The 24,239-nt window shown below is 42.1% G+C and overlaps 1 protein-coding gene across 3 annotated transcripts; it reads left to right on the top strand.

Moving 5' to 3' along the window:
* Positions 1 to 6,871: 6,871 nt before the first annotated feature.
* On the top strand, positions 6,872 to 24,032 carry FAM118A (family with sequence similarity 118 member A). Of its 3 annotated transcripts, none has more exons than XM_081331012.1 (10): positions 6,872 to 6,983; positions 9,417 to 9,523; positions 12,904 to 12,963; positions 14,253 to 14,505; positions 15,339 to 15,560; positions 16,829 to 16,957; positions 18,189 to 18,300; positions 19,451 to 19,483; positions 21,090 to 21,170; positions 23,303 to 24,032. In XM_081331012.1, exons 3-10 carry the CDS (start codon positions 12,920 to 12,922, stop codon positions 23,329 to 23,331), a joined length of 903 nt encoding a protein of 300 aa, XP_081187138.1. In that variant the 5' UTR covers positions 6,872 to 6,983; positions 9,417 to 9,523; positions 12,904 to 12,919; the 3' UTR covers positions 23,332 to 24,032. The 3 variants fall into 3 exon arrangements, with proteins under 3 accessions (XP_081187138.1, XP_081187136.1, XP_081187137.1); XM_081331010.1 differs by having other exon boundaries at positions 18,015 to 18,300; XM_081331011.1 differs by lacking the exon at positions 6,872 to 6,983 and adding an exon at positions 7,526 to 7,571 and having other exon boundaries at positions 18,015 to 18,300.
* Positions 24,033 to 24,239: the final 207 nt, after the last annotated feature.

Here is a 24,239-nt window from a genome sequence, read left to right as displayed (position 1 = left end):
GAGATGTAACAATTTCTCTAAATGGATGCCTTTCCCCACATTGTAGCTTAACTAATTCTAAACACCAGTTTTACAAGGGGGCTCTTCTGCTGCCCAACTCTTGGCAGCAGGAGAAAAAGAATCTTTGTTGAAGGAAATGTGGAACTTATAGGAACTTTAAATCTGGAATCTCTTGTCATGCATGAAAATCAGTGGTGGGATTCAAATATGTGAACAACCGGTTCTGTGTGTGGATGCCGCTTCCGGAAGTCCGTTTTGGGCCTGGGCAACAAAGAATTAGCTACCAGTTCTGCCAAACTGATGCGAACCGGCTGAATCCTACCCCTGATGAAAATGCATGAAAAGAGATCCAGATTTAAAGTTTCTACAGATTCCACATTTCCTTCAACAAAGATTGAAAACATTTGTTTGCTGATGTCAACTCAACCAAATTCTTGGTTTCCATAGAGGAAGTTATGAGCATTTCCAGGCTATGAGATTGATTTTTAGACCTGAATGTAATTTACAAACTTAACAAGGATCTAAATCAGAGTCTGTTTTGAAACTTCATGGAATGTTTGCCTCTTAACTCTGCATTTCTTTGTGTTCCAGTGACCAACTATGAATCAGCTGATACAATGTTTGAAGGACGTGCAGGAGGCATGATCGTAATTACTATTTTGGTCTCTGTGGGTGGAGCTGTCCTTCTAATTGCCTTAATTGTAGCAGCTGTACTTTCTAATAAGAAGTAGACCGTTCCTTTCATCTGGATTAAAAATGATTGTGGGTATGGAAAAGCAGAATTTGCTTGGAAGTCAAAGGGGATTCTGCTGGCCCTCAGTCAAGGAACAAACTGGGAAAGAATGAAAGCAGCATCAAGCAAAACAGAACATTTACAATTTCTCCCATGCGATTCTTCAGATTTTACCTGCCTTGCTTCAAACACATCATATTTTGGATGCATTTTGAATCATTTGTCTGCAACGATAATCCTGGATTCAGCAAATTATTTTAAAACACCTATCATCAGTATTGCCCTTGTTTCAAATGTACTAGGATGGCAAAGCTTGGTTGTCTGCCACATAAAATATGAAGGAATTCTGTGTAAACTTGGACTTAACCAAGTTCCTAATGCCAATTGTCTGCAAAAGTTCTAAGAAGAGAAATGCCATATTTAATTATGAGTGTCCATAGGGGAGGCACTCCATTGCAAATATGACGTGAATTACCTATTTTTAATGAATATTTGGACCAATGACATCCTCACAGCTTCTACCAAACACAGCTAATACTAACATGTAATTAATAAATAAGTAAAATAAATAAATAAAATAAAATTAATAAATAAATACTAACATGTAATTAATAAATAAATAAAATGTCTCCTTATTAGGGCAGTTCCTAATGGGCAAAATCTATATGCTTACCAGAGTCCCTTTTTCAATATCCCTCTTCAAAGAACATCTCTGTGAAGCCCAGAGGCTGATTAAGTTGGCAGACTTTCATCCAAGGTGCTGAGTAGAAGCCATGATGATGTCTCATGGAACATGATATCAGCCTGTATAGAATTGTATAATTTGCAAATGAAAGCAATTGAGTAACTTCTTCCATGACTTCATAATGTCTGTGTCATTTACCTTCCCAATTTCATATCTTTTGGTATTGAGAAACATTTTGTCAGGAGTGGAAGAGCCTCTAGGACGGTGCTGCAAATTAATGTCTGCCCTCAGGAACATAATTCCAGATGTTCTCACATAGAAGGCAAAGTGATCAGTCCTCACATTGTATAAAAGTATTGGGAAAGGAGGGTGAACAGAATCCTAATGCCTGAATTAAATAACTGAAAAACTATTTTGAGACTTTGTGTTTATGACTTCTTGGCCTGCTACAAATATATATATATATTCCTTTCAACCTATGCTACACTATTTATTTTTTTAAATCCCATTTATATCTCGCCCTTCTCCGAAGACTCAGGGAGGCTTACAATCTAAAGCACAAATCAATGTGCTTAGCAATAGCCTTCATTCTATGTATATGCCTGCTTGTTAGGGCTTTCACACACCTCCCCAAGCGGCATTATTACAAAGTCAGCTTAATTGCCCCCAACAATCTGGGTCCTCATTTTACCTACCTCGGAAGGATGGAAGGCTGAGTCAATCTTGAGCCTGGTGGGACTCGAACCTGCACTAATTGCAGGCAGCTGGTGTTACTTAAGGAGGCATTAGCCCACTGCTCCACCAAGGCTCTGATTTAGTTATTTATTTGGCAAAAATTGCAGCACTGGGACAGAACTTTCTCTCTCTCAGCCCAGCTCACTTCACAGGGCTGTTGTGGGAAAATAAGAGGAGTTTGGAGTATTAGGTATGTTTGCTGCCTTGAGTTATTTATAAAAATAATAAAGGCAGGATAAAAAAAATCTAAATCTAAAATTACGGATTGTGTGGTGTATGGATTGTGCTGAGAGGGTGGGAAATTGTGACCAAACCAGCCTTCAATCTCCATTTTTAGACACTCAGCTTTGGCTGTGTACTTCCAATATAAGGGAACATTATTAAATATTTCAGGAATGGGAATGCTAGCGGGTCTTATTTACATATTGTTCTATATTTTATACCTGTATTTCTCAATCTCAGCAACTTGGAGGTTGGACTTCAGCTCCCAGAATTCCTCAACAGCATGGATCAACATATATAATTTTATACAGTAATCCAATATACATAACTCCTAATTCTGTCTCCTCCCAAAATATTCATTGTGTTGAGGAAAACCATGTCATGTTATCCTAGAATTCCTTCTTTCCTCCAGAGGCAGGGTCTTTTCCTAAACATCATCCTTACCACTAATACTTCATAACAATTGGCTGTTTCTAACTTAGCTTTCACTGAAAATAGTTAAAAGGGATTGGAACCAGATAGAACTTGGCTGAAAGAACACCAGAAAATCCACAAGCTGTAGACTACTTATTGCAAAGTTGAGAAAACTCTTTTCCCCCACCACAAAAAAATATAAAATAAAATAAAATAAAAAATCCAAGAAAACATTTCTATGTAGTGAACTCCAGGAGTTCAGCTCAAACCAAGGAGGACTATTTTTTATTCCTGATGCAACTTGCTCCAGTGTGATGATAAGTATATTATATTAAGAAAAGTTCTGTGATTTTAGGTCCAAAGGAGAGATATTTCTTAAGCAGTTAATAACTGCTGCAAAGAGGAATATCAGAGCAAGAAAGTAGATATGAAGGTATTTGTGGTGTTATTGTGCACATTGCTTCATGACTGTCTTCTTTATTAGGTCATTTAGTGCAGTGGTCCCCAACCCCTGGTCCATGGACCGGTACCAGGCCACGGCATGCCAGCAACCGGTCCGCACAAACAAGCAAAGCCCCATCTGCGGGATGCAGGCAGCACACAAAACCATGCCTCCTCCGGTCCGTGGAAAAACCTTTCTCCATGGAATTGGTCCCTGGTGCCCCAAAGGTTGGGGACCGGTCCGTGGAAAAACCTTTCTCCATGGAATTGGTCCCTGGTGCCCCAAAGGTTGGGGACCTCTGATTTAGTGTCTCTTCTTGGTTCCCCTTAGCATATTCAGCCAGAGTTATTTTTAATTTTTCAAAGATGTATTGCATTTTCTTTCTTTCTTCACTAGAGGGAAAATACAACCTATTCATGTTCCTATGCGAGTGTAGTGCCTAGATGACGGCCACAGTCATCTAATTTCTCAAGCCTTTCAATCTAGTATGCCTAAGTTCGGTTCTACAAAGATCAAAATTGTGCAAGCCATGGTTTTTCCCTCTGACACTCTTGGAACAAAAAGTTGGACTCTGAAGAAGCAGGATAGTGAGAGCATTGGTGCCCTTGAACTTTGGTGTTGGAGAAGACTCCTAAGAACACACGTATCAGCCAAATGGGACACTGAAGAAATCAACAACAAAATTCTCAGTCAAGGCACAAGTGACTAGTCTCGATTTATCCTACTTCGGACATATTACAAAAAGACTTGTCTGTTTGGAGAAGGGTCTAATGCTGGGGAAAGTGGAAGGAAATAGAGGAAGAAGACGACTAGCTGCAAGGTGGATAGACTCAGGTTCAGTGGCAAGGGATGCAATGTTGTAAGGTTCAAGTTGGGGGACTAATTCTGTATCTGTGTGGTTGTAAAAAGTCAACAAACTTAATGGCACATAGTCAATCAGTCAGTCAATCAGGCAAGCGAGCAAGCAAAGAAGTAGTATAGTCCAATTAATATTTAATAGCATTCCCACCATTAAGTTTGTGTTTCAGGACTTTCCTTATCCTTCTTCTGTATTTGGTTACACTCGTTTTGACCTCCGTGTGTCTAATGCTATTTGCATGTAGGATGCTTGTTAGTTTTTGTAACTGTGCTTTGTGGAAGATTTCTTAACTTCAGTTCCATCACTTTTAATTCTTTTTTGTTTACCATTATTAATGCATTGAGAGTCTTCCAGCTCAGGCTTGAACACCAAAGTCTAATAGAAGGGCAACAAAAATGACAAAGATGATCAGGGCACTGGAGGCTAAAACATATAAGGAACAGTTGCTGGAATTGGGTATGTCTAGTCAAATGAAGAGAAGGACAAGGGGGGACATGATAGCAGTGTTCCAATATCTCAGGGGTTGCCACAAAGAAGAGGGAGTCAAGCTATTCTCCAAAGCGCCCGAAGGCAGGACGAGAAGCAATGGATGGAAACTAACCAAAGAGAGAAGCAACCTAAAACTAAGGAGAAACTTCCTGACAGTGAGAACAATTAACCAGTGGAACAACCTGCCTCCAGAAGCTGTGAATGCTCCAACGCTGGAAGTTTTTAAGAAGAGACTGGATAGCCGTTTGTCTGAAATGGCAGTGCTTTTTTTGTAAAAGAAAAAGGTGCCGGAACTCACACGTCATACAACCCACCTTGCCTACCCTACAAGGTTCCATCCAAAAAAGGTGCCGGAACTCCGTTCTGAGCATTCTATGAGAAAAAAAGCCCTGTGAAATGGTATAGGGTTTCCTGCCTGAGCAGGGGGTTGGACTAGATGACCTCTAAGGACCCTTCCAACATTATTATTATTATTATTATTATTATTATTATTATTATTATTATTATTATTATTATTGTTGTTGTTGTTGTTGTTGTTGTTGTTGTTGTTGTTGTTATTTACTAATATTATTTTTATTACTAGATTGCACTAACAGAATCTTACGATTTTGAATGTGCCTCTAACCCTCCCTGCTTTTTACATTCAAGAGAACCAGACAGGGTCAAGTTGGAGTTGCACTTTCAAATTATGTTTCTTCCTCTGGGCTCAAATTTCTTCTACGTGACCATTTTCTTGCTTGCAGCTCTTCCTTCTTCTTTTCAAGGTTATTTCTTCTGCCCAGCAATCCATGCTTCCCTAGCTGAAAATCCATGTCATGTCATTGCTATAAATTTTGACCACCTGAAGTAGTGATTCAGTTTCTAATTGTGATTTTTTTTCCAGACAGTGTCAGGTCGTTTGCAGACAAGAGGTGAGAAAGCTTAATTGAGCTGCTTCGTGTCTGTATGTCAGATACCCGCAACATCTTTTATTCAAAATTATTGATCAGGGAGTCAATGATATTACGAATATTAATGGCTGAGAGGGATTTTCCCTGAAGGATTCGTCTGCAGATGTTATCTTGCCCAATTTTGTTCACCATCCATCATCATCATATTCTATTCTATTCTATTCTATTCTATTCTATTCTATTCTATTCTATTCTATTCTATTCTATTCTATTCTATTCTTTCCAACGTCTATTCTATTCTATTCTATTCTATTCTATTCTATTCTATTCTATTCTATTCTATTCTATTCTATTCTTTCCAACGTCTATTCTATATTATTCTATTCTATTCTATTCTATTCTATTCTATTCTATTCTTTCCAACGTCTATTCTATTCTATTCTATTCTATTCTATTCTATTCTTTCCAACGTCTATTCTATTCTATTCTTTCCAACGTCTATTCTATTCTATTCTTTCCAACATCTATTCTATATTACTCTATTCTATTATTTCCAACATCTATTCTATTCTATTCTATTCTATTCTATTCTATTCTATTCTTTCCAACGTCTATTCTATTCTATTCTATTCTTTCCAACGTCTATTCTATTCTATTCTATTCTATTCTATTCTATTCTATTCTATTCTATTCTATTCTTTCCAACGTCTATTCTATTTTATATTACTCTATTCTATTCTATTCTATTCTATTCTATTCTATTCTATTCTATTCTATTCTATTCTATTCTATTCTATTCTATTCTATTCTATTCTATTCTTTCCAACATCTATTCTATTCTATATTACTCTATTCTATTATTTCCAACATCTATTCTATTCTATTCTATTCTATTCTATTCTATTCTATTCTATTCTATTCTATTCTATTCTATTCTATTCTATTCTATTCTATTCTATTCTATTCTATTCTATTCTATTCTTTCCAACGTATATTCTATTCTATTCTATTCTTTCCAACGTCTATTCTATTCTATTCTATTCTATTCTATTCTATTCTATTCTATTCTATTCTATTCTATTCTATTCTATTCTATTCTATTCTATTCTATTCTATTCCATTCCATCCCATCCCATCCTCCTATATCCCCCAAGAGGCGCCACTGGGAGCTCCAGCCCGCCGACTTGACGGGGCCAAAGCGCCGCCTCTGCCTCCGCGCGGCTTCGAGCTGGGGGCCGTTGCAGCGCCGGATTCGCTTCCGTCGAGCATCTCCCGAGGGAGGCTGCGCTGCTTCGCGGCCCTTTCCGCGGAGGAGGCTGGACTAAGCTCTGCCGGCGCTGTCGTCCTCTTGGCTCTCTCTCCCTCTCCCTCCCTCTCCGCCTGGGCAATTCTCCAACCCGGCTGGGCGGAGCCGGCGGACCGGCCTTCCTGCCCCAGTCCCCGGCCAGCTGGAGCCGGGCAGGCCGGCGACCTTCGGAAGTGAGGCGAGGCGCGCTGAGCCCGGGGTGCGGCGGGTGAGTGGGCGGCGTCGGTGCGCGCTTGGAGAGCCCTTAGGCGGCTCCCTGCCCTGGCGGGTGCCCCGAAAATCTCCCGGGGAGGAGGGATGCGGGGTCCGGAGGGCGGCCGGGCAGGAAAAGCGGGCGAGCGGGCGGGCAAGGGGACTTCGGGAGGGAAGACTGTCCCCGGCCTCCCTCCGGCCCCGAATGGAAAGCCGGGCAGCTCGTCCTGCTTCGGCGATCTTCGGCTCCTTAGTTCCTCTGGTCCAGGGGTCTTCAAACTTGGCCCTTTTATGACTTGTGGACTTCAAGTTCCAGAATTCCTCAGCCAGGCATGCTGGCTGAGGAATTCTGGGAGTTGAAGTCCACAAGTCATAAAAGGGCCAAGTTTGAAGACCCCTGCGTCTGGTCTCTCCCTCTCCTCCCTCCCTCCCTCTCTCTCTCTCTCTCTCTCTCTCTCTCTCTCTCTCTCTCTCTCTCTCTCTCTCTCTCTCTCTCTCTCTCTCTCTCTCTCTCTCTCTCTCTCTCTCTCTCTCTCTCTCTCTCGAATGCAGAACATAGTCCTCAATTGATGACCAGAATTGAGCCTAACGTTTATGTTGCTAAGTGAGACCTTTGTTAAATCAGTTTTGTCCCGTTTTACGACTTTTTTTGCCACCGTTAAGCGAAGCGTTGCAGTTGTTGAGTTAACTTAGTAACCCGGTCGGTCGTTAAGTCAATCTGGCTTCCCCATTGACTTTGCTTGTGAGAAGGTCTCTCAAAAGGAGATATCGCGTGATCCCGGGACGCTGCAACCCGTCGTAAATATGAGGAATCAGTGGACGAACGTCTGAATTTTGATCACGTGAACCTGGGGACGCTGCAACAGTTGTTAAGTGTAAAAAAATGGTCATAAGCCACTTTCTTCAGGGCCGCTGTAACTTTGAACAGTCGCTAAATGAACTGTTGTGAGTTGTGGAGTATCTGTAATGTGTTCACTCCAATCCAAAGGAACAGATTCTGGTTTGATGCAAGGGCTCTGGGCTTGCAACCCTGAAGTGGCCTGGCAAAGAAGCTGTTACAACTGCTGCGCTGCCCCCAGGATGAGCCCAGATTTCCCTCCACTCCTCCCACCACACACACACACACACACACACACACACAACATTTAAGAATTCCCCCAGAAGCAGCAGAAAGGAGAGAGCAGAAGTGCTTTGAGACACTTCTGCCTAACTGTCTAGCAATGGCAGCTAGCCCAGGGGTAGGCAACCTTGGCTCTTTTATGACTCATGGACTTCAACTCCCAGAATTCCTGAGCCAGCATGGCTCAGCTTGGAAACCTCTCCCTTTTCCCTCAGCATGGCTGGCTCAGGAATTCTGGGAGTTGAAGTCCACAAGTCATAAAGCAGCCTAGGCCTAGGCCAGGAGTAGGCAACCTTGGCTCTTTTATGACTCATGGACTTCAACTCCCAGAATTCCTGAGCCAGCATGGCTCAGCTTGGAAACCTCTCCCTTTTCCCTCAGCATGGCTGGCTCAGGAATTCTGGGAGTTGAAGTCCACAAGTCATAAAGCAGCCTAGGCCTAGGCCAGGAGTAGGCAACCTTGGCTCTTTTATGACTCATGGACTTCAACTCCCAGAATTCCTGAGCCAGCATGGCTCAGCTTGGAAACCTCTCCCTTTTCCCTCAGCCTGGCTGGCTCAGGAATTCTGGGATTTGAAGTCCACGAGTCATAAAAGAGCCAAGGTTGCCTACCCCTGATGACTTATATACCGCTTCACAGTGCTTTACAGCCCTCTCTAAGCGGTTTACAGAGTCAGCATCTTGCCCCCAGCAGTCTGGCTCCTCGTTTTACCAACCTCAGAAGGATGGAAGGCTAAGTCAACCTTGGGCCGGTCAATAGCCTCTTCCACCATCTGGTTGAGCCCCAGAACCAGTGGGGACCCTGCCCTCTCTCTTCAGGACCTCTTCTTCCAGCAAAGGGAGGGGGTCAAGAAAGTGGCTGCCATCCTGCGCCAAGGCAAATTCTGCCAGATCTTTCCTGCTCCAGATCCGAAGCAGCTGGTGTTTCACTGGAGCCAGAGTCTCCCTCCCCCACCAACCTGGGGGAGTCTTCTCCCCCCATCTTCTTCACTCCCTCCTTTGTAAAGGTGGAGCAAGAAAAGGAGAGACTTTCTTTCCTTTTTCTTTCTTTGGTAACCGGGTGAAACCGTCAAGGATTTTGGGACTTTCCCCTTCTGGGTTGTGGGACAGGAAATGGGTCATCTTTGACCTCTTTGAGTCATACCCCTGGGCACCTTTACTCAGCTGAATACCACAGTTTTTAGGCTGCATCGTGTTCATCCAAAGCTGAACACATTAAGGCTGGTTTAAGTCCGATGTGTGAACACGGCTTTTCTTTCGACTCGAGAATGATTGTCATCCTTTTTTCTTTGCTTTGCTTTGAAATCTTGTTTTCTCTATTGCTTCCAGAGCCTTGCCAGAGACCGAGTGGCAGCTGTCCTTGGTCAAAAGAAACAAGTAACAAGTTTTATCTTCAGTTGCTGATTCAGTTCCTGGAAACTCCCTTTTCTTACAAGGTAGGTAAAAGGTAAGAGCCTAATGCTGGGAAAGATGGAGGGCAAGAGGAGAAGGGGACGACAGAGAATGAGGTGGCTGGATGGAGTCATGAAGCAGTAGGCATGAGCTTAAATGGACTCCAGAAGATGGTAGAGGACAGGAAGGCCTGGAGGAATGTTGTCCATGGGGTCATAATGTTTCGGACACGACTTTGCAACTAACAACAACAAATGTGTGTGTGTGTGTGAGTGTGTGTGTGTGTGTGTGTGTGTGTGTGAAACCCAAATACTTTGGCCACCTAATGAGAAGGAAGGACTCACTGGAGAAGAGCCTAATGCTGGGAAAGATTGAGGGCAATAGAAGAAGGGGACGACAGAGAATGAGGTGGCTGGATGGAGTCACTGAAGCAGGAGGCGTGAGCTTAAAGGGACTCCAGAAGATGGTAGAGGACAGGAAGGCCTGGAGGAACGTTGTCCATGGGGTCGCGATGGGTCGGACACGACTTCGCAGCTAACCACAACAAAGGTAAAAGGTAGCTTGCCAAAATGGCATGATGATGACATGATAGCAGTCTTCTAATGTTTGAGGGGCTGTGAACAGAGAAGAGGGGGTCAACTATGCTAAGCTTGTAAGCCGCCCTGAGTCTTCGGAAAAGGGCGGGATATAAATGGAATTAAAATTAAAAAAATAAAAATAAACCTATTCTCCAAAGCACATGAGGGCAGGACAAGAAGCAATGGCTGGAAATTAATCAAGGAGAGAAGCAACCTAGAACTAAGGAGAAATTTCCTTTTCTTTCCATCTATTTTTATTTTATTAAAAAAAAGTTAAAATACGAGACACCAAATTTGTTTTAAAGAGACAAATAAAAAACACAAAACAAACATTTAAAAATTGCATTAAAAAACTAATACATATAGACATATATCCCGTTGAATATTTATTAATATATTACAATAATATTAGTTTCCCACCCTTTGCGAAACAGACCCAAACAGTTTTATACCGCTAAACTACTAATTTTATTTTCAAATTATTAACCTGTCTTCTATATACTATATTGATGACAAAATAGTTACAGGAAGAACAGTAATGATAAAAAAACAAGATTAAAATTTCAAAAACTTCTGTTAAACTGTTATTATAATCAACTTGTAGAAAATTTACCACGGCTTCTTAACTATCCCAAATCATCCCAAGAATTAACACTGATTCATTCTGGATGAAGGGACGCGGTGGCTCAGTGGGTTAGGATGCTGAGCTTGTTGATCAGAAGGTCGGCAGTTTGGCGGGTCGAATCCAGAGTGCCGCGTAACAGAGTGAGTGTCTGTTACTTGTCCCAGCTTCTGCCAACCTAGCAGTTCGAAAGCACGTAAAAATGCAAGTAGAAAAATAGGGACCACTACGGTGGGAAGGTAACAGCGTTCCGTGTGCCTTTGGCGTCTAGTCATGCCGGCCACATGACCACGGAGACGTCCTCGGACAAGCGCTGGCTCTTCAGCTTTGAAACGGAGATGAGCACCGGCCCCTAGAGTTGGAAACGACTAGCACGCATGTGTGGAGGAACCTTTACCTTTACATTCTGGATGAAATATCTACGTTTGTTTCTTAATAGCATCCCTTATCAATTGTCTGATTAAACATAATAAGTCCAATTTCCAAAGTCAGTCTATCTTCCGAAAAAAGGTCAGATGAAATTGTTTCCCAATTAAGTGTAATAAATCCATTTGCCCATGTCCTTCAATGCACTTTAAAAAGACCAATTTGTCACATCCACTCAGATAGCTTTCTGCAGTTGTATAAAAAAGCAGGCTTAAAACTTCAGGGAGGCGTATGGAATCAGCATAGTTAATTCTACTGTGCCCGTTTCACCAGTTTCTCACTGTTGAGCAACCAAGCCAGCCTACTTGTTAACTGCACACCCAGGAACTTGTCATTGGAGTGGCTTGCCTCTGGAAGTTTGCAGGTGGTCCACCACTGGAGATTTTAAAGAAGAGATTGAATAGCCATTTGTCTGGCATGACATGGGGGTCTCCTGTTCGATCGGGGTGGGGGTGGACTAGAAGACCTCTAAGATCTCTTCCAGCTCTATTATTCTGAATTCTAAGACTGCAAGATCAAGTTCAGCTTGTTGGGCTGCAAATCCTAAAATGACCACAAGATGCCGGCAAAGTTTTCTTTATATTTAGCTGTCATCTAATAGTTCTGAATTCATCGATATTACTGTTCCATGACCGGAAGGTGAGATGTGTTTTTTTTTATTAAAAAGTTTTATAAAGTTACAATACAAACCCACCCCCAAACCACCACCCTCCCCCACTTCCCAGAACTGAATACAGGGTTACAAAAATAACAATCAAAATCTAAATAACATTAACCAACTATATATGTAACCAAGTTTCTAACGCACTTTAACTCCCCTTTAACATGAACACAAACAAGATAAAAATAAACATAATAATAATAAAAACATAAAAGCAAGATAATATATTATTAAACAATACTAATAATAAAAATAACAATAAAATATAATAAAAACTAATAAAAATACCATAAAAACATACTAATATTAATAATATTCTGTAGTTCATTCATAAGCTAGATGAAACTTTTTAGTCCAAGATGAGATGTGTTTTAAACAGCTGTGAATTGAGAGTGCAGATTAAAGAAGCAGCGGATATCCCAATTGAAAAACGGAATCAATTAAAGATTAAACTTTGATGACAAGTTATTTAAACCCAATTTGTAATATTTCAATGGGATTTTTTTCCTTATTCCTTCCCTTGTCACGGCAAGTGTTTTTATCACTACCCTCTCTTATCTTTTTATCCTCTTTATTTCTCTTTCTTTTTCTTTTTGCTTTTTCTATCAGGAGCAAGGAAGGGAGGATATGAATATTCACATCCTTTCTTTCATATTAGTGCCCACCCACCCTTGGGTGGGGGAGGAATGTGGCCTATGAAGAGAAAAAGAACAACAAATGCTGAAATCCAGAGGGGTGTTTTGGTAGCACCAAAGACATGCCAAAAAACTTGGCTCCTTGAGGACACTGTACAGCTGCATTCTAGATACGATAGCCTTAGATAGGATAAGTTCCTGCCAGGTTTATTTATTTATTTATTTATTTATTTATTTGCATTTATATACCGCCCTATTCCCTGAGGACTCAGGGCGGTTTACAGGGAATTAAAAATCCACAATACAAAAGTTAAAAAACCAATTAAAAGATATTAAATTACCCTGTATACATTAAAACCCGAATTAAAAATTTCTCCAATTTGGTTGTCCAATTTGCTTTGTCTGAGTTTTATTGGACTACATTTTTAATCAATCAATCTCATCAGCTGGCGTAGCTGCTCATAAAAAAACCTCCCTGACTCCATGCATTCTTACTTCACAGGAAGGGGAGAAAGAGAATGGAGCCTTCAAAAAAGACGCATAAAAGGGAGCAAAAATCAAGGTAAATAAATGAATAAAAGGTTAAACTTGATAATATGTGAACAGGGGTGTCCTGGGAAGCGCATGTGTGTCAAAACATACAAAACTGGTAATCACAGCCACTCAGTTGAAGCGCTGCCCGTTTTTTAAATGTGATGTGGGGCAGGACTTTTTTTTTACCCCCCTCTATGGGAAGATGGCTAGGGACGCGGTGGCTCAGTGGGTTAGGATGCTGAGCTTGTCGATCAGAAGGTCGGCACTTTGGCGGGTCGAATCCCGAGTGCCGCGTAACAGAGTGAGCGCCTGTTACTCGTCCCAGCTTCTGCCAACCTAGCAGTTCGAAAGCACGTAAAAATGCAAGTAGAAAAATAGGGACCACTACGGTGGAAAGGTAACAGCGTTCCGTGCGCCTTTGGCGTCTAGTCATGCCGGCCACATGACCACGGAGACGTTCTCCGACAAGCGCTGGCTCTTCGGCTGTGAAACGGAGATGAGCACCGGCCCCTAGAGTCGGAAACGACTAGCACGCATGTGCGGGGGAACCTTTACCTTTACCTATGGAAAGATGATTATTGATGACGATTTCAGAGAGCCTTTCTTAGAACACCTTTCCATTCTCTTTTTTATTGGGCTCACTACTGTTGCCATTTCATAATCATCTAATTGTCTGGCACAAAAGAATATTCCTTAAGCCTAAAATCTTGCTGCTTCACATGTCCTTTTTCCAGATTAATCAACTGTGCCCATTCTTTACCTCTTCTTTTTATCCTGTTCATTACCCCTAAAATCTATTTGGTTTATTAAAATAAGGGCAACTTTGGAGCCCTTTAAAGCTATTACACAGTAATCTTTATTTTTATACTTTCAGCTCAAGGTAGAATTAAAATGGGAAGATGCACATAGTCATCCAGCAAAGTTTTTCCCCGTCCTAGTTGTTTTCTTTTTCTCTTTTTCTTTCTTTCCTTCCTTCCTTCCTCCTTTCCTTTCCTTCTTTCCTTTCCTTTCCTTTCCTTTCCTTTCCTTTCCTTTCCTTTCCTTTCCTTTCCTTTCCTTTCCTTTCCTTTCCTTTCCTTTCCTTTCCTTTCCTTTCCTTTCCTTTCTTCCATTGAACTTGTATCCCACCCAACTCCTGGCAGCTCTGAATGGCTTGGTTAACCTCCATTGTTGATTCCAGAACCTCATAATTATTTTGCAATCTGTCTTCCTGTTCCTGCAAGGGGATTAGATATTTTTAATCTATGACGTAATCAAGTGACTGACTAGAGACGCAGCAGTTGTTTTCCAAAATAGCTTTTCTGGACTTCTCTTTAGGAAATTTTTGAAAAGCCTTATACGGAAGCGCCCCCAAGAACTCCTGCTAGTAATTGGAACCGGAGTGAGTGCTGCTGTTGCACCAGGAATCCCAGCCTTGTGTTCGTGGCGGAGTTGCATTGAAGCGGTCCTTGAAGCAGCTGACCAGCTAGAAGTTTTGCATCCTGGAGACGTGGCTGATTTCCGCCAAAGAGTGTCCAAAGACCGAGATTTGCATGTGGTTGCACATGATTTAATCCGAAAGATGTCACCGGTGAGCATTTCTCAGATAAGGATCTGAAGTGAATGTTATTCCTGTTTTGAAAGTGAAGATGCAAGTGGATCTGTATCCCTGGTCAGGCTTTCCATTGTAGATAGTCCTTGACTTATGGCCTACCCCAAAAATAAGCCCAAGCTTGATTTTGGGGGGTGGGCCTGATATAAGCTCTACCCCAAAAATAAGCCCTAGTTTTGGGGCGAGGCACACACCTAAAAATGAAGCTAGGGCAGGGGTGGGGGTGTGGATCTGCCCCACGCACCCCACACACACTTACCTGGCAGCCAAGCCTCTCCTCACCAGCCCATTTCTTCTTCTGTGGTGTCTTCTGCAGCCAGGCCTGCATTTCTCAGTCACAGGCCTTTCTGGAAGGCCACTGCAGCCGAGAACCAAACTATGGATTCAATCCATAGCTCGGTTCTGCAAGACCTCTGCAGTCGAGAACCAAGCTATGGATTGAATCCATAGCTCGGTACTCGGCTGCAGAGGCCTTCTGGAAAGGCCTGACTGCAAAATGCAGGCCGGAATGCAGCTGCAGAATGAAGCTGCTCCTTCGGTCAGATGATGTGGACCTGCTGGGCGGGGCTGTTGGTGCCAGAGGTGAGTATAAAAGACACCCCCCAAAAAATAAGACCTGGTGCCTCTTTTGGAGGGAAAAAAAACCCTGGTCTTATTTTCGGGGAAACATGAGTAGATAGATAACCTTTACTGTCATTTTTTACTGTGGGCACAACGGCACACGGAAATGTTTTACAGTTCCAACATCATCCAAAATGTCTTAAGATATAAATCATTCCAATTCCCTGAAGCTGTTCAGTTTCCTTCTGCAGCGCACTGGGGATGCTAAGCCCAACTTTTTCCAGGACTGTTTAATGGAGGTATTTGACAACTTGGACCAACACATTCAGCATCCTGCTGTCCTCTTGTCCATCCTTCAACTAATGGAACGGGGCACAATGGTGCTTACCACCAATTATGACAATTTACTTGAAATCTTTGGGCAACAGCAGCACAAAGCTATGGAATCGCTTGACCTGAAAGACAAAGACAAGGTACGATGTCACCAATAAATGCTGTACACCTGCGAGCTTCCGTTCGAAAATATGAAAGGTCAGCCCCATCTCTCAGATTTCATCAAAATAGATAAGGAGAAATGTATGAAAAGGTAAAAATGGCAGCCCAAAGATCCAACCAAATCTCTGCTGTTGTAATGTGCATCACAGTAATGGGTGCCAGTTTTACTTCTTTGATGGTACCCTGTGGTGTTTTTGATAAAACTGATCTGGGAACAAAGGTAGGTTATGTTCTTTGCATATTCCTTTTTCTCCTACGGCAGCGGTCCCCAACCTCTCCAGCTTGGCAGCCCAGCTGAGGTGGGGGGGGGACATAAAAGTGGCAGGGGCACACTCACAGCTCGATTGGTGCAAGCAGCAGCAGGGGTGTGTGCCTTCCACTTGTGCAAATGGAGCTTTGTGCATGAGTGCCCTCTGCTCATGCCAGTGGAGCTTCACGCATGAGCCCAAGTGCCCTCTGCTCACACAAGTGGAGTTCCACTTGCCCATCACTCGTGCGGCCTGGTTTCAAACGGGTCGTGACCCGATAGTGGGCTGCAAATGACAGACCTTAGAACATTTAGCAAATGACACACCTTAAAACAGAAAGAACACCCTATGTCTAAAGATCCTTCTGTAATGAAGAATGTATCTCCTTTGAAGACTGTACTGCAGTCAACAAAGGAGATGGCTTCTTCATTACATAGTGATCTTTAGATATATGGTATTCTTCCTGTTTTAAGGCGTGTCATTTGCTAAATAACTATATAGTTTTTTAAATGCTCTTTTAATATCATTGGTTACACGTCTCCGTACAAATCTTAATTTTTAAGCAGCTAGAGAAGGTTGTTTCTTTGAAGTCTTGGAAATGGTGCAATTAGGTAACATCAAGAATAGGGTAAAGAAAAGTGCTAGTTATTTAGGAAGTGCATGGTTAGCTGGGGGATTCTGGGAATTCAAGTCTACTCATTGTTGCTAAGTTTGAGAAACACTAACCAAAAGGTTGCAATGTACTCTCTGGGTATCCATAGTGAGGAGTTGGGAAGTCATCATGAGGGCCGTAACATCGTCACACAAATTGTATAAGTTGACCTTTGAATGACAATGTTACGAAATATACGAGATCATCACCGTTGCTACCAGATGGTATATGAAGCAACCGAGCAAGGACAGAACATCTCTGCCATCAAAATGTGTACATCTCTTGGGTTGCTGGAGCCTAGCTTCCTTCTGCAAGTTGTGTTACTGAACAGCTGCTCTCTCGTCAGGTTCTCCAGTGGGCCAAAGGACTCCTCAGATATGGTGTCCTTCATATTCATGGCTTGTACACTGATCCCTGTGGAATGGTGCTGGATCCCTCAGGATATCAGGAAGTGACTCAAGACCCTGAAGTGATGGTATGTGGATCCAAAGGCTGGATAAACTTTTTTTTAATTGAGAAGCTGTGGTGGCGCAGTGGTTAGAATGCAGTATTGCAGGCTAACTCTGCTGATTGCCAGCAGTTCGGTTCTGACCAGCTCAAGGCTGACTTTCATCCTTCCGAGGTCGGTAAAATGAGTGCCCGGATTATTGGAGGCAATCGTAAACCTCTCAAGAGAATGCTACAAAGCGGAATATAAGTCCAAGTGCTATTGTGATTTCTATTCCTATTGTTGAACCATGCAGTCTTACAGGTCAGCAGTGCCTCAAAAGTACCCTGAGAAGAGCTGATGGATTGCATTTGTGCATCCTTTGGGGACAATGATCCATTTAGGCCAGGGGTGTCAAACTCAATTTCATTGAGGGCCGCATCAGCATTGCAGTTGCCCTTAGGGGGCCGGGTGGGTGTGGCCTGGGTGGGTGTGGCCTACTGGGTGGGCGTGGCTAAAGTGCATATGGCCTACTAGGTGGGCATGGCCAGCTCTACATCATTCGCATCAAGGGTGCCTATGGGGGCCTGGGCAGGAGTGGGACAGATCTGAGGGTCTCTGGCAGGAGGAGGGTCTCTGGGCCAGGGCCAAGGCAGTGGGGGCCGTTCCCTCACTGTTTCCAGGATGGCTTCGCGGGCCGCATGAAACCACTTCGCGGGCCGGATCCGGCCCCCGGGCCTTGTGTTTGACATGTCTGATTTAGGCACAGCCAAGTTGGGCCACGATAACTTGAGTTAAAACTTGTATGTTCACTACAGCTGCTATAGAGCATCTTCATATAATGCGAGAAGCATTTGACAGACACGGGAGGACTAGTGGATCTTTAACTTTCACAGCTTCCTAGATATCAGGGTGGCATAGACTGATTCCTCAGTGGGCTGTGCTTAACTCAGTAGAGACTTAGCTAAGGTCTCCCCAGCCTAAGATTACGTCTTGCGCTTTGCCAACTCAATTCAAATGAGGTCAGCATCCAAACAGTTCACGACACAAACATTTAATTGAATAATTGCTTCTTGTTTTTTTTATTTTTTTTTTTTATTTATAGGAAGCACTGCAGAATCTATACCGGAGGAAATCCTTTTTGTTTGTGGGCTGTGGGGAGACCCTGCGTGATCAAATCTTTCAAGCTCTCTTTCTCTACATGGTTAAGAACAAAGTGGAACTAGAACATTACATGTTGGTTCGCAAGGAAAATGAAGACCAGTTCTTCAAATTGCAGGCCGATATGCTTGTGCATGGCATAAAAGTCGTAACCTATGGGGACTGCTTTGAAGATTTCCCAGGCTATCTCCAGGATCTCACTGCACAGATCTGCAAACAAAGAAGTCCAGGTGTTGTATGAAAAAAAATACCTTGGTTACCATTCTGCTTTCTTTTGCCCCTTTAAAATGTTTTAACCTTCAATTATTCATAGGATAGAGCTCAAGTGGCTTATTTGATTGACTGACTGTTGTTGCCAGGGTAGCAGGGATAGTGGTGGTGATTGTTTTTTATTGTTTTTATATTGGGGTTTTATCTTTGTAAGCCACCTGGAGTCATTGAGTGAATTGGGTGGCCATATACATTTTCTTAAATAAAATAAATAATAAAAGCAATATTACTTAGTTGAAAAATCGGGAGATTGCATCGATTCAAATGCCTTGCAAAATAAAGATGCCATGTTATCTATGCAGCTCCTCCATTTGGTGTCTTTGATAACCGTCAACTTTGAAAGGAGTTTTTCAATTGTTGATCGTAATAGCCATGTCTAATTTTAAAGTGAAGACGCAATGGGTACAACGCACCACAATAGGGAAAGCTTCGCTTACACAGTTGCTGCCGCCATCTTGATTTTTTTGGGCGGACCTTGTGGACAACCCCTGCTTTGATTTACACACAAAACACACCAAGCCAACCATTCTGTGCTTAGAATGTACAAAGTCCCAAATGTCACTACTGATCCAAAATGTTGTCTTAGGTCAAAGCATACATTGCAGTATATTATTCGTATATGTTTAGGTCGAAGGAAGGAAGGAAGGAAGGACCACCGGCATCACAAAGGAGAAATGCTGTAATTTAATAATTCTGCTAATTGCATTCTATTGTTCCAAGATTTGTCTCTTCTATGACTATGGAGTCTTTTGTGCTCTCTGAGATCAGTTGCTGTCAGTTTGAGAGCAAACCCCACTCTCTTCTAGCACTGATGATGTTATCTAGTTTGGTAATGAAATGTCTGAAAGAAAATAATCAAGCTCAGAGAGCACCAAGGACCCCACAGTTCAGCTTGAGCCACAAACATTCTCTCTCCGCTTCTGTGCCTTCCTTTGCTAATGGGAAGTGTTACTACAATAAAACAGAGCTTTAAGTTGTTAATGAAACTGAAAACCCAAGATGTATATATGGTTTACTGTTAAATTTAAAAGTTTGCCTAGAGGCATGTTTTAAACTATTGTATCCAAGTTAATTCATTGCTTAATTTTCTTTTCTTTTTTTTCCTTCTAGATGCAGACAGGGTGGATAGCACAACACTTTGGGGTAAAGTATAGCCTTACTTCCACATATTTCTTCAAATTTCAAATGGTGATCATCTCTTGGTATTAGTTGGACAATCACTTATCACCTTATCAGAACCACTGAGCAATGTGAACATAAAAAATCTTGGGGATGGTTCCTGGCCATGTCTCACTTTGCCGCTGCTGAAATCACTGGGGCTTCAGCTTGCGTGGGGATTCGGAGCCGACTGGCTGATTCTGCCCCCAAACAGGCCCCCCCATAAGAAAGCCCCCCCACCAGAGATGGGGCCTGCAGCTGTAACGTAGCCCCATTTGCTTCCAGGTCCTTCTAGCTGGAGCTTTATACATGCCCACATCCCCCTCTTGCAGTTCGCTCTGAAAAACCTGAATTTGACCACGTGACTTCCATTTACTACAATGTAACTTATTTGGTTCTCTAGCAGAACTGAAATTTAGCTCACAATGGATGCTTATTAGTGTGCAAGAACTAGCAATAAGGGGGAGGCTGTGTTTCAGTGGCTGTTTATGTTTTGAATGGTTTTAACTTAGTAGCAGACTTTGCAAGCTGCCCAGAACTTGCTGGAATGGGTGTCTGTAATAAATTTAAGTACGTGCATATTGTACATAAACGCATAAAACATGCAATGTGAAGCTGCTTGTTCTAGACGGTTCTGTTTTCCCCCCTTTATAGGGACTGATCTGGGCCTTTTGGAGTTGGTTCTTAAATCTCCAGAAGAATATTGCCTTTTACAGAAGTACAGAGTCCCTTTTGTCCCCTACTTCCAATTGGAAAAAAACAACAACCACAAGCAAATAACTTCTTAAAGGATAACGATATTGAGATAAGAGAGGAAAAGAGGGAGGAGAGAATTCAAAAATAAAAACTCATTCATAATAAAGTAGAATTAAGTTTATCTGGCTGAGTTTCCTGCCTAGTCTACATAGTAAGGCTGACATCAGTCCTGCAAGCATGAAAGTATAGTTCTCCCGCTACATCCTTACCGGCATTGTGCTTAGATTAGGTGCCATCTCAAAGACCAGCAGAGTATCAAGTTGGTTTGTAAAGGCAGAGGAAGACCTAGAATTTAAATCCAGGAGCGGAGACCAACCAAATAACATTGTATATAGTTGTGGACAAATCTTTCATCTACAATTTCATTCTTGGCTACAGCAAAGCAATTAATCTATTGAGTTTGTCCGTGAGCTTTCTGCTGGATAAGCCAAGAACTAAATAAAGAGAGGCAAAATTTAAAGCTGTATGAATCCTAATAATCCTGCTGCTGTTGGTTAAGGGTGGGATGTCAAAACGTTGTGCATATTTTGATCTTCCCCATGGACACCACTGGACTTCACCTCAAGTAAAAGAAGGCATATCTAGCTACAATTAGGTTGTGCTAACATTATACTGGCTTTGGTGCTGAATTACATTCTTTGACTACAACACCACCCCCACCCCCACCAAATTTGGTGATTAGATATTTTTCTTGTGACTCTTGAGTCTCTGTTCTAGCTTTGTGGAAAGGAAAAAAAAATATCTCAATAGAGCCAGAGTAAAAATGATGCCAACGTTTTCGCAAAAATCATTAACGTTGTTGCACATATGTTGTTGGTAACACTTCTTCCTACAGGGCCATCATGCTCAGATTGCACAAAAAGGTTAGGAGAGCGTGAGAATGACCGAGCCAAGAAGGCGAGACATCCGAAGGATGGTAATTATCATTCCTAATTTTCTATTTTGAAGAAGGTATATAATGTAGTCATATAACATATCTTGAAGGGACGCGGTGGCTCAGTGGGTTAGGACGCTGAGCTTGTCGATCAGAAGGTCGGCAGTTTGGCGGGTCGAATCCCGAGTGCTGCGTAGCAGAGTGAGCGCCTGTTACTCGTCCCAGCTTCTGCCCACCTAGCAGTTCGAAAGCACGTAAAAATGCAAGTAGAAAAATAGGGACCACTACGGTGGGAAGGTAACAGTGTTCCGTGCGCCTTTGGCGTCTAGTCATGCCGGCCACATGACCATGGAGACGTCCTTGGACAATCGGCTTTGAAACGGAGATGAGCACTGGCCCCTAGATTCGGAAACGACTAGCACGCATGTGCGGGGGAACCTTTATCTTGTCAACAACGGAGCTGGAGAAAAGCTTCGACAACATGAAGCACCTGATTTATCTGAATGCCAGATCTTATTTAAATTAGGAAGACAAAACTGCCAGGGCTGTTCTGCAAGGGCTTCTGTGCCACTGGAGGGATTCAATTCTGCAAATGGGCCTGCATGCATTATGTCACTTGAGACCCTGCACTCTCACCTTGCAAGTTGTGTCTTCTGGCACTGTGGATAGCTTGTGTGTACAGGTAGTCCTCGACTTACAACCACAATTGAGCCCAGAGTTTTATGTTGCTAAGTGAGACATTTGTTAAGTGAGTTTTGCCCCATTTTACGACTTTTCTGGCTACAATGGTTAAGTGAATCACTGCAGTTGTTAAATTAGTAACACAGCTGTTAAGTGAATCTGGTTTCCCCACTGACTTTGTCAGGTCACAAAAGATGATCACATGACCCCAGGACACTGCAACCACCATAAATATGAACCAGTTGTCAAGCATTTGAATGTAAAACACGTGTAAACCACATGGGGATGCTGCAACGGTCGTAAGGGTGAAAAATGGTCATGTGGCTTTTTCCAGTGATGTTGTAACTTTGAATGCTTACTAAATGAACTGTTGTAAGTCGAGGATCACTGGTAGTGGGCAACTAGAAAGGCATTTGTATCTATTTGGAAAACCACCTCTGCATTTATTTTTATGAGGGCAGGACAGCTCATGCTTTATTCCTTAGTCTTATTCATATTTAGCTGTCGGGATGGTTGTATTATGTCTTTTGTAGCATGTGTGAGGTTTCCTCAAGGGTTGTATTGCCATTGTCCAATATTCATTAGCTTTTCTCATACTAACACTTAACAGTGGTCCTAAAGGTGTGAGAAATATCAAAGTGATTTAGCCATCTGTGCAAATATGGTTAGCGTTTGGTATCTGATTGGCCCCATATTTATTTGTATATATTGATGTGGGAACAGCAGAGTTGGGTGCTCTTATCCCTAAACGACTCCCTCTCCAGTTTCATGTAAATGTTAAAATATCAGCACTGGAAACAAGAGGGAACACTGAGGGTCATCACAGATCATTAACCAAGATCTTGAATGAGTAGATCCGTCTGCACTACCCTTTGGCATGTCAGGAAAAGCCAGAACTATTGTTCAACAATGATACATTAAAGGAACGGACACCGTACGTGTGCGTGTGTATATAAACCTAGAGAGGAAAAACACATTTATTTATTTTTTTAAAAAAGGTAAGTAGTTTTGTGTTTTGAAAGTCCAATTAACTCTTTTTTGAATTTTCTAATTCCGTCAGAATTGCATAATGCTGACCAACTTTTGTTCTATTTGGCTTTTGGGACATTTTGCAACTGATGTCTTTTTCTCCTTTTGTAAATCATGAGCGGTGTAGATTGCTTCATGCTTTATTTTGTACAAAGAAGAAGAAAACAATGCACTGGATTCTAGTCTGAGGGTCGCTGTTAAAGGGAGGAGACATTTTCAAGACTCCGATGCTCCTTATCCCATTCTAAGGGGGGTGGGTGGGGGGAAACCGACTGCAGGAGCAATCCAGTGGTTGGAAGCCATAAGTCAGGAGATAGAAGGAATTTTGAATCCTACACATCTAATTAACTAAATTTAGCTTGGATTGACTGAGTACTCGTTTCTCCTATGGTTATGCGGGGTAAGCTATTTTAAATCATGTGGGCCGAGATGGACGAAACTGACTTTTATGTTGTTTTAAACAGATCCTGCTGAAGATGGTGAACTTCTGTGACTGTATCAGACCAGTCCTTGAGAAACACCTCCTGACTTTGGCCATTTGCATCTGCCGGGAGTCAAATAACGGATAGGTGTAGACTTCTTACAATGTCTCCTTGGGAGGGTGAGATCCTTATAAATATCATACCCAATGATATTTCACAGCTGTTCTTAGGGAAGAGCAAATTTCTAAATATCTCAGGGACGAAGTCTTGGAAAAGAGGGAGGTGTGGCCTCTGAAATATCATTTAGTTTTTAACTTTTAACTCCTCTCGTCTTACTTCAACCCATGCACCTAAACACAGGAAGCCTGTCCCTTCCCTTGAAAGAGCTACGCGACATCTTGTGAGAGGAAAAAGGCACACAATCCGAGTACATTTCATGTGTCTAGGCAAAGAACTCTTGAATTTTTCCTAGCACGATACTGGGAGTTCTCATGCAGGCAGCTGCAAAAGATCAGTGGCTAAATGTTAGCAGTGTTTCTGAATCTTGGTAACTTGAAGACATGTGGACTTCAACTCCTAGAATTCCTCAGCTAGCATGGTGGGAGGAATTCTAGGAGTTAAAGTCCATATACAGTATCTTAAAGTTGCCAAGGTTGAGAAATACTATTCTCATGTAATGCGATTTATATGTTTTGTAAGTTCTTGAAGAAAAAACCTTGAACAAAATGAGAAATTGTATGTGTCTTAATTTCTTTGTATTTGAATAAATAATTTCATATATAATTCAGAGTGGTTCTTTTGTGCGTCTATTAGATCTGAAAAAATCAAGGATTGAAGGCTGATGAACTGATATAAAGCATAACACATCCTTTACTCATGCAAAGATGTTTCTCAATGTCATGTAATAAAAGTGATCTATTAAGATAAAATTAAATTTACGTTAATCTGAAATTAGATGGTAAATTTCACTCTGACTTGC

Source organism: Vipera berus (genome assembly GCF_964194415.1).
Source record: "Vipera berus genome assembly, chromosome: 6".
NCBI lineage: Eukaryota > Metazoa > Chordata > Lepidosauria > Squamata > Viperidae > Vipera > Vipera berus.
This window is presented reverse-complemented; position numbering and strand designations above follow the sequence as displayed.

What these genes read in the sequence shown, in the direction of transcription:
- FAM118A (XM_081331010.1), top strand. Translation starts at nt 12,920, where the DNA reads ATGGAGCCTTCAAAAAAGACGCATAAAAGGGAGCAAAAATCAAG. An exon ending in TAATCCGAAAGATGTCACCG is followed by an intron (nt 14,506 to 15,338) that starts GTGAGCATTTCT and finishes TTCCTTCTGCAG; the next exon opens with CGCACTGGGGATGCTAAGCC. An exon ending in CTCAAGACCCTGAAGTGATG is followed by an intron (nt 16,958 to 18,014) that starts GTATGTGGATCC and finishes TTTTATTTATAG; the next exon opens with GAAGCACTGCAGAATCTATA.